At 43.9% G+C, this 10,000-nt stretch overlaps 1 protein-coding gene and 1 non-coding gene across 5 annotated transcripts in view; both read right to left on the bottom strand.

Annotated features, from left to right (window-relative positions):
• The window catches only part of Rab3gap2 (RAB3 GTPase activating non-catalytic protein subunit 2), an 86,737-nt gene that overhangs the window by 46,895 nt on the left and 29,842 nt on the right, over nt 1-10,000 (bottom strand). For all 4 annotated transcript variants that reach the window (XM_027418744.2, XM_035444983.1, XM_027418743.2 and 1 more), the window contains exons 5-10: nt 9,798-9,845; nt 9,644-9,719; nt 9,040-9,141; nt 6,551-6,650; nt 5,373-5,471; nt 452-600 (exon numbers count right to left, since the gene is read on the bottom strand). In XM_027418744.2, the coding sequence (XP_027274545.1) occupies nt 452-600; nt 5,373-5,471; nt 6,551-6,650; nt 9,040-9,141; nt 9,644-9,719; nt 9,798-9,845 (574 nt within the window). The remainder of the gene's footprint in view (nt 1-451; nt 601-5,372; nt 5,472-6,550; nt 6,651-9,039; nt 9,142-9,643; nt 9,720-9,797; nt 9,846-10,000) is intronic.
• On the bottom strand, nt 3,167-3,245 carry Mir664 (microRNA mir-664). Its single transcript, NR_105261.1, has one exon. It is a non-coding gene; the product is annotated as a microRNA mir-664 (primary transcript).

The following is a 10,000-nucleotide window of genomic DNA, read 5'->3' on the forward strand; positions in this document are numbered from 1 at the left end:
GAGCTTTTCAGTTAATCCAAATTATTTAGAAGAAACTTGGACTGGTGACATTTGTGTTGGGTAAAGTACATACAGCATAAGCCTGATGACCTGAGTTCAATCCCCAGAACCCACACAGAAAAGCCAGATGCAGTAGTGTTCATCTGTAAACCCCACATTCCCACGGGGAGATGGGAGGTGGAACTAGAAGCTGGTCTCAGGCAGCTACAAGGTAGAAGGAAAGAGCAAACTTCCAAGCATTGTCCTCTGACTCTCATACACACATCACACAAACACATGTATACACAATAATTTCTTTCATTATAAAAATGTTTGGAAGAAACTTGTGGTTAATTTTAGCTTCAGGTGAAATTTAGAATTTTAAATCTAATCTTTCTAAGGCACTTACTGTATCTAGTTTTTAGGCAAGTTAAAAATTTAAGAGTGGCTCCACTCGGGATAAAACTCATACCTCTAGAGCATAGAAGAAGCCGGTGAATGGGCTGGACCCCACAGTGATGTACTGAGACATGGCCGGTGGACTGTTTTTAATTGCTGCATTAATTCCACCGATGACAGAAGCAGTCTTCATTTGATCAAAAGGTGACAGAGTCATAATACCTTATGATTAAAAAAGAGACAAGAACCAGTTTGAATACATTGAATGACTTCATTTAAGTGATTATTTACTTCTGTTCCAAGATACTGCTTAGTTTTATTTCAAAAACCCACATTTGAAAGTGATGACAAATGCCCAAACCACCAACCTGAATTGCAAGCATAGCCTTTTTTTTTAAATCTCCATTAGTTTAATGTCCCCTTGCAATGACATTACTATTTTACCAACTGTTTCAAACCATTAATCTTGCTACTTTTTCCTCTGTTAGTTTCCCTTTCCCTTATCATTCAGCTTAGACCCATGGTCCATCACAGACCTTCCTACAAGCCCTTGCACTAATCGGGCTCCACATGCTCTCCAGAGTACATCTTAACCCTGGAGTTTCTGCTCTTGAAAGGAACAGCTGTTGACACAGACCCCAGCCCAGCCCACTTCCCGGCTCTTCCCCAGCTCCCAGCGCTTTGCAGTGGGTGTGCTGAGCAAAGCAGACTGTCTGGCACTCACATCCCACGCAGACTTGGCTAGCCTGATCCCTGTGACGACACTAACTTGTTTTACCTCACACACTGCTGTACACTGGCTGGCAGGCCGCTGAATCTAGAAGACTGGCGGCTTTTGTCACAAGTGCATATAAGGTGACACAGCTCACTGGGCACCCTCCTCCTCTGCCATCCCTTCAAAAGCTGTAGGGCCACTTAAAACATAAATTCACATTCACTGCTTTCATTAAGAACGATGTAAATCTTACTCCAGGCTGAGAAAGCTTTCAACTTTAATTTTATTTCCTTAGCTGAGATTTTCCCATTGGGTTATAATCTTGTCGTTGGAGGTTTTCCCTGAACACAAGCCCTTCATCCTGTGAAACACACTGAATGTTCTCTGCACATAAATCTCCATAGAGTCAAGCTCACTGGACCACTTCTGCTTCCTCCTCGGTACCCATGAGGGAGAAACCACACGGCTAGGTGGGCACTGCTCAGGCAGGGGGCAGCAATTATGTTTTGCAGAAGGCCCCTGGGTGCTCTGGGGAGCCAGAATGACAAAAACCGGATACAGTGAGAGATGGGCTGGGAGACAAGGCCAAGCAGCACCTGTGCAAGTAATGGGCCCCCGAGTACAAGTGGGCGGGGCAGAGGAGGAGGGGAGGAGCAAGAAGAGAGCAGCAAGCGTGAGGGGAGGAAATTGAGAATTTAACACTGGAGGTCAAGTTTGGACATCTGTAAAAGTGTTCAGAAAAGGAGCTTAAAAAAAAGAATATGGAGCCCAAAGAACTGGTCAGCACTGGAGATGATGAGTGGAGATGCTATAATTTATTTCTTGTTCTTATTTGTTACTTTTGAAAATAGGAAGTGGACACATTTATTGTGAAACAAACCCTCCCCTCCCACTGCTCATCAGGTGAGTCAAGAGCTCCAAGCTGGCCTGCTGCTGTTTCCAAGTATCCACCCAAACCACCTCTCCCTGCAGTCCCAGCTGCTCTGAACCTCTGTCTGCCGGCTCCATGCTACACTACAAGTGAAAGCATAACTCGACTTTCCCTCCTGACATCTCTTCCTCATTCTCCTTCCCGTGAACAACCCGCTTATCCACCCGGCTGCTCCCACTATGCAATGACGACATCACCTGTGGGCCCTTGAGTCCCTTCCCTCATTTCTCAAGCTCACACCCGGGCAGCTGTGTGGCGCTACTTCACATTACTGCTTCCGCTCTAAGCCGGTCATTCTCGAGCGCCTCCATTACCAAACCACTCCTCCTGCTTTCCTTCCTCCTCCACACAGGTCCCTAAAGAGCATCCAACGCGACCTTTGGTTTACTTGAAACAGGGCCTCTCTACACAGTCCTGGCTGTCTTAGAAAGCACAAATTTAGGATAAAATTCACCTTCCTTATTTTCAGCTCTGACCCTCTGTATACCCCTGACTTCCCTTGTCACACCATCAAGGAAGTGCTCCCTCTCTTGTGCTCAAATCCGTTGAGGTCTTTGGGGTCCCCAGGCCTCTATTCACACTGTGCCCTCTGCTGAGAATGCTCTGACTACAAATCTTTCAGCAGCTGCTCCTTCTCACCCTTCCTGTCTCAATGCAGGTGAATGCTCTGGAGAGGCCCGTTCTTAGCAGTCTGGCTCTGCACTTCCTCTACTCTACTCCAAGGGCTCTCAGTCTTCCTAACACTGCAACCCTTTAACACAGCTCCTCATATTGTGGGGATCCCCAAGCAGTTGCTGCTCTATAACTGTAACTTTGCTGCTGTTAGGAATCACAATGTAAACATGTGTCACACAGGCTAGCTTGTGAAATGGGTCACCACCACGGGTTGAGAACCACTGCTCTGGAGCATAGCTCCCTGCTGAGTTCCTCCGAGACGCCTACTAGTGGACTGACAGGGCCACAGCTACTCATTCAGTTATGTTCATCTCTATCCCAGAATACAAGCGTTCTCAGGGCAGGGTCTAGACTGTCATGTGTTTCTAGTACCAGCATTACCTAAGGAATATTACGTCTTTGGTTATTGAATGAGTTAAGACTTTACATAAAGGTGTACATAAAATAAAGTTCATTGAACCTTTTGTATTTTTGTTTGTAGGCTGGGGAGTAAATGAATAGAACAGTGCTTTCTATCCAATCATTTTCCCCAGCCAGCTTCAATGTTCCAAAGTTTAATTAACAGAGCAGGGAAGAGACCCTGGGCTGGACTCAACACTTTGGAAATTCTGTTAGCATTTCTCTTAGGAAAAAACTGAAGACACACCAAACTGTTTACCAATAAGGCAGAGTACTCGTTGCAAGATTGATATATAGGATGGTGTAGACAGAGTCAGCAGGCCTGGGGGCCAGCCTTCTGTCAGCCCCACACACAACTCTGGCCTTTTTAGACCAGACTTTCGACAGCTCCTACTGACTTCTGGCTGAATTCAGACAGGATTCCCATCAGGAGACCAGAGAGGGAAGAATGAAAATGGGATGTGACATCTTTTCCCTGAAAGCTGGCTGTGACCCTGGAGGAAAAGTCACCCTGCTCCCCAGATGCTGATCCCAGCACTCTCTCTAAGAGAGGAGGGCTCTCTGTCCTTGACTCCTCAGACTTAGCAGTCCAGTCTTGGTTTACGGACATCCCTGGTGTGTCTGCACTAACAGACCCTAGAGCCTCTCTGTAAAGAACCTCTCAAGCCTCCTCCTCAAGTGAACCATCAGTCTTCCATAAGGACCGAGGCTGACAAAAATGTATAAAAGCACACCTTCCACACAACAGTATGCATGTTATATATGTATTTCTACACAGACTAGGGAGCTAACACCAATGAGGGTCTCTGGAGAGTAGGAGATTTGTTTTTTCTCTATATATTTATACAGTATTCAATTTTTTAAACATATATTACAGCAATGAAAAATGTTTTTAAATAATATTTCTCTTTCAACTTTCTCTTTTATCACCTTAATTAAAAAGACCACTACTTCTCACAAAGGTAGTGTTTCCTTACTAGTTTTTTTTCTCTTTCTTCCTTTCCTTCCTTCCTTCCTTCCTTCCTTCCTTCCTTCCTTCCTTCCTTCCTTCCTTCCTTCCTTTTTTTAAGTTAAGATGGACTATGGCCACACTGCCAATGCTGGATTTGAATTTGCTATCCTCCTACATCAGCCTGCAGAACAGCTGGAATTATAAGCATGTACAAACATACTTAGCTTTTTCTTTTTTTAAAGCTGTATTTATTATGTATATAAGTGTTCTGCTTCCAGTATATCTGCACACCAGAAGAGGACACCAGATCTCATTACAGATGGTTATAGCCACGATGTGTTTGCTGGGAACTGAACACGGGACCTCTGGAAGAGCAGCTAATGCTCTTAACCTCTAAGCCATTTCTCCAGCCCCCTTTTCTAACAGGCAATGTGAGCGAGTTAGTTCTTTGCTGAGAATTCAGTGGTTCCTGACATGGCTGAGAATAGCCTAAGAAAGATTTAGCTACTCCTCTGTGTACGTCTGAGCGGCTTTCAAGACTAGGCCTTGTCTATGTCCCCATCCTCACTCTCACCAACTCGCCTGGCACTCACTGTTTCTCCAGCACATTCTGCAACTCACCCTGGACCAACATGTGTGTTAGCTAGAGGGCTTGTTCTTTTATTGTCAGATTAAGTCAAGTTGGTCAGTGCTGGCGTTTTCTCTTTCTCCTTGAGTCCTACTACAGCTGTCTACTCTTATGTGATCTTTCAATTAGCCTCAAGCTTCTAGACAGTCATGATTTTTCATCTCTTTACTTCTGCCTTGTTTTTTTCCTTTTCATTCTTATACACACATACATGCACACTGGTACATTTTATGAGTCTTATATAATGTAGTCTGGCCTCAAACTCCCAGTCCTTCTGCCTTGTCTCCAGAGATGACAGGTATGTACCACCATACCTAGTCTTTCATATCTATATTCTTGAAAACTAACACAGTAAGCCCTCAAATACTGTCATGGGAAGAAATCTGCTTCATATATGTTCTGTTGGTCCAATATAAGGTCATTACAAGAATCAGAATGTCAGTAGACAAATGACACCAGAATAGTATCTACTCAAAACTGCAGTATTAATGCTAAAAGTATAACTAAATCTTTATTAAAACTGCTACTTTATCTTAAAAACAGAAACCTAGCTGAAAAAAGTCAGAACTAACTTCCCAGTGACAAACTAAAGGCAATGGATTTTTTTCCATGTAAGAATATAGTGTCAATTTCTAATAAATTAGATGCTTTTATAAAAAAGTGTAAGAATAAAAATAGAACTAGCAATACTTACCAATACTAGCATGATCGACAATAGTGTCAATGTCTTGTAGACCCCATTTCTTGTAAGCTAACGGTGGTGGTTGTATGTTCTCATTGCCTGATGCTGCAGCTGTCAAAAACAAAAATCAGAAATTGTAATGGATAGAATGTCATTTTATTGAAAAGACATCTAGTATATAATTTACTGTTCTAAAATATCAACTAATAAGAAAGCACAGTAACTAAAAATGCATAATATGAGATTTACTCATGCTATGGCAACACACACACAAATGCAACTGCTAAGGACCCTGCTGAACCTAGTCTTGCGTGAGCAGTAGTCTTTGCCTATGGCAGACAAACTTGCTGGCAAGATGGCCCCATTAGTATTCCACACAAGCATGAGGACCTAAGTCCAAAACCCCAGCAGCCATGTGAAATCTACAGTGTGGCACCTGTAACGGGCCTGTGATGACACCGCTGGAAGGATGGACAGGCAGTTCCCTGGGCTCACTGGCCAGCTAATCTTTCTGACCCAGTGAGCTCCAGGCTCAGTGGACCTTCTCTAATGAATGAATGAATGAATGAATGAATGAATGAATGAATGAACACATGGCTGAAAAAATAAAGTCAGTAAGCAGCAAGGGGACAGTGCTGAGGGAACACCCTTGCTGTTGACCCTAGCTTCCACACACACTCCATCCTCACCACAATGAGGCTCCTTGATTATCTGTGCAGCTTTCACCTCTAATGACGACGTCCTCACACATGAAGTTTAGACCTCCGACACTTCTTCACTGACAAGTGTTTCCAATAAAGAGGCTGAGCTGACCTGCTGGGCCCCCTCCCCTGTGAGGAAATGTGCCAGCACACACTGACACCTGTATCCTCAGTGAGGTGAGAGGCAAGGGAGTCAGGGGATTTTAGGGCTGTGTCCTATAGCTTCTCATCTAGGGAGAGGTTTGCTAGCTGCACCCAAATCCTCACCCAGTGACCACCTCTCTCCCAGCCAAGCTATGCTGCTGAGTTAAGTGAAGAAAGCATCCTGCTCTCAGGCTGCCACACCCCACTGCCAACATCTGAGCAGTACGAGGCTCCAGCCCCTGCTTGTAAACAACACTCCCCTGCAGGAGACACGTCACTTGTGTGAGGAGGCCACACTGAATGAAACGCTCATGACTGAAGGCAGACCCTCCACCACGACATTACCTTTTGCTACCTGGTTTCGACAGGCACGGAGAGACTGAAAGAGACTGAACCCGTCAATAGTCACAATGGCAGCCGGGTACAGGATGCTCAGTTCTTCATTCTGTGTGGGGATAGAAAGAAGAGAAAAGAAAAGAAAAGAAAAGAAAAAAACACCATTTTTAAAACAGACAAAATAAAGAAACATCTTCCTTTATAAAAACACTTAAGGATCACACTCAGTTAAATACCATGACTAAACAGTCAACTGTAAACATGAAGCAATCAGAGAATGCAGCAGAAGGCAGCACGAACTAATTTCAGGACACCTTCTGGCCAAAGACTTCAACTTCCTCTCAAACATGAGCTTTGCAGGTAGTAGGAAATGGATCTGGATAACGGTGTGAATAAAAATTTTGCTCCAGCTCACGAGAAGTATCCATTATTGAGATGTAAGTCAGCAGAAGCTCACAGGGTGTGGTGGCGCACCCCTTTGATTCCAGCAGATCTCTGAGTTCAAGACCAGCCTGGTCTACAGAGTGAGTTTTAGGACAGCCAGGGTTACACAGAGAAATCCAGTGTTTAAACAAACAAACAAACAAACAAACAAACACCTCAATACCTCACTTGAAATCAGAGGCCTGTCCAAATACTCATTCTCAAATAAATTCATACACATTTGCATAAGTCTATCACACACATTTTATTTATTTACTTATAATGTACACACATTTAGCCTATAGCACGGTACTGAGTGTGATGCCTCCAAGCATGAATGCAACATTCATTCATTCATTCATTCATTCATTTATAGTTACAGTGCTGAGGACTTAAGCCTTGTACATAAGCAGGCATTTTGTCAATTATGCTTCATTCCAATCTAATTTTCCCATTTTATTAAGAATACAGATCTGATTTAATTTTGTTTTTTTTGACTCAGTCTCCTGCCTCAGTAATTTTTAAAAATCCAATTTCAAGCAGGGCATGGTGACATACACCTATAATCACAGCACGAGGGAGGCAGAGGTAGGAGGGTTATGGGTTCCAGGATAACATGAGCTACACAAAGACCAAAGCCCCAAACAACAAACACCCCAGCCCCAGGCACCCCCTGACTCTAGTTTCTCACACTGAGGCCCAAGAACAAGTGCTCCAGTGGCCTGTGGCTGCACCTCTTCCTTCTCTGGGAGCTCCTCTAATGCCATGTCAATTCAATTCAGAGTTCATACAAACTTTGAGCACTCTGCTTACCATCAGTTTCTTGATGTCTCCTAGTGGGTTTCCTTGCTACCAAGTACAAAATTCTACATTGGAGCCTTCCCTCACTTCTGCTCCCACTAACCAGTTAAATTGCATGTCCATTATCCAAGGCTCACAGAAAACCTCACCCTTTCCCTAAATGTGTAGTTTATCTTGATCGTATGACTGATTAGATGTTTATGTTACTAATTACTTCATTCTTAGATGCTAATAAAATCTAGTTTCAATAATTCCTGTAATTTATTGTGCAATTTAAGTCCATGTATGCATTCAGTATATGTCTGTTTAACATGGAATTTTCTGGAACTAAGTAGTGCAAAAAGAAAGAGTCATTTTAAAGTTTTAACTCTGAATACTATAAATGGAATAAAAGGCTATGATTACTGTTTTACTGTGAGACAAACACTTTTTTTTACTATAGGTAATTTTGACACTTGCATTAAAATTTAAAATATGAAGTTTCATTAATATGGTTTCACCTATGTCACTGTGGTGGTTTGGTTCCCATAGGTTCATAGATTTGAATGCTTGGTCACCAAGGAGTGGCACTCTGAAGAGGTGTGGCCTTGTTGGAGGAAGTGTCACACTGGGGTGGGCTTTGAGGTTTCAGATGCTCAAGGCCTAGTGTTTCTCACTCTTCCGCTGCCTGCAGATGTAGGGCTCTCAGCTCCTCCAGCACCAGCTGTCTGCCTGCATGCTGACCCTCTGAAACTGTAACCCCATCCCAATTAAATGTTTTCATTTATAAGAGTTGCCCTGGTCATGGTCTCTTCAAAGCAAGAAAACACTGACTAAGACAGTCATCTTAATACAATGTTTCATTTATAAAATATAAAGGCTGGTATTCTATTTAGCTACAAATTACATTTCTAGAATATGCCAGTTTAGCTAAATGGGCCACAAGACAATTCTCTCCATTTCCAAGCAAAAAAGCAAACAAAATTGCTTTAAAACAATGTCATTGCTACTTTCTTTCTAATTGATTTTACATTTATAGATAGCTGTTTTACCTGCATGTGTGTCTGTGCATCACAGGTGCCTAGTGCCTGTGGAGGACAGAAAGTGCGCCTGGGGGGGGGTGTGGGGGGGGAGAGAGTTGTCCTGATCTCCTTGGAAGTTACAGACAGCTTTGGACCACCATGTGCACTCTGGGAATTGAATCTGGATCCTCTGAAAGAATATCCAGTGCTCATAACTGCTGAGCCCTCTCTCCAGCCCTGCCACTGTTACTGTGAACATAACCTTCACATTACCTGCTCAGTCACTCCAGGGTGTCGGGGGATTTCATAGGTCCTGCACTTAAGCTGAAGCACTTTGTCCTCGTTCAAAAGTTGTGCAAGCAAAAGCACACCGCTCTAGAAGCAAGCACAGAAAAGGGCCCTGCTGGTTTTCTCCAGTGTGACTGGACAGGATGAGGCAAACGGCGCCATTTCCCAACAGTCTCCCAAGGACACTGGGTCCTCCTTATTCTCAAGTGGACAGCGACTCTTGTTTCTTCCACAGATGATCCCTCACCTGTCCCTCCTCCACCCCATAAAGCAGTGGTTCTCAACTTGAGGGTCACAACCCAAAGACCATCGGAAAACAATATTTACATCACAATTCCTGACAGTAGAAAAATTAGTTATGAATTAGCAATGATGATAATTTTATGGCTGAGGTCAGCACAACATGAGGAACTGTATTAAAGGGTCGCAGCTTGGGAAGGCTGAGAACCCTGCTCAACCATCAGCTACGTATTTCCCAGCATTCACAGGAAGACTGTCCTCTCAGATTCCCACCATATTCTTGGCAGCACAACATGATGCAGAGCGCTGCAGTCAGCTAGCTCTCTCTACCGCTGGAAACGCAGCTCACCTCAGTGTAGAACCGCACGTAACCAGACGTAAACCCCACCACAATGCAAGTCCAGTCGGGACGTCCAGTGGAACTCCTGTCACATATAAAATGGATGATTGTAATGGCTTGGTCTTCAAAGCAGAAGAGACACAGAACCCATACTCATCCTTACCTCTTCTGGCTTGCCAGCGGGATGCAAAGGGCACTGGTCACATACTCCCTACAGTCAGAAACAAAAGCAAAATCACGAGCTTAGTCACTGTGCTTAGCAATAAAGTGAGTATGTGCCTGCCCCCCCCCTCTCTCTCTGTGTGTGTATGTGTGTGTGTGTGCAGCCCTGGCTGGCCTAGAACTCAGAGAGATTCACTCACTTTG

This window comes from Cricetulus griseus, chromosome 5 (assembly GCF_003668045.3).
Source record: "Cricetulus griseus strain 17A/GY chromosome 5, alternate assembly CriGri-PICRH-1.0, whole genome shotgun sequence".
Classification (NCBI taxonomy): domain Eukaryota; kingdom Metazoa; phylum Chordata; class Mammalia; order Rodentia; family Cricetidae; genus Cricetulus; species Cricetulus griseus.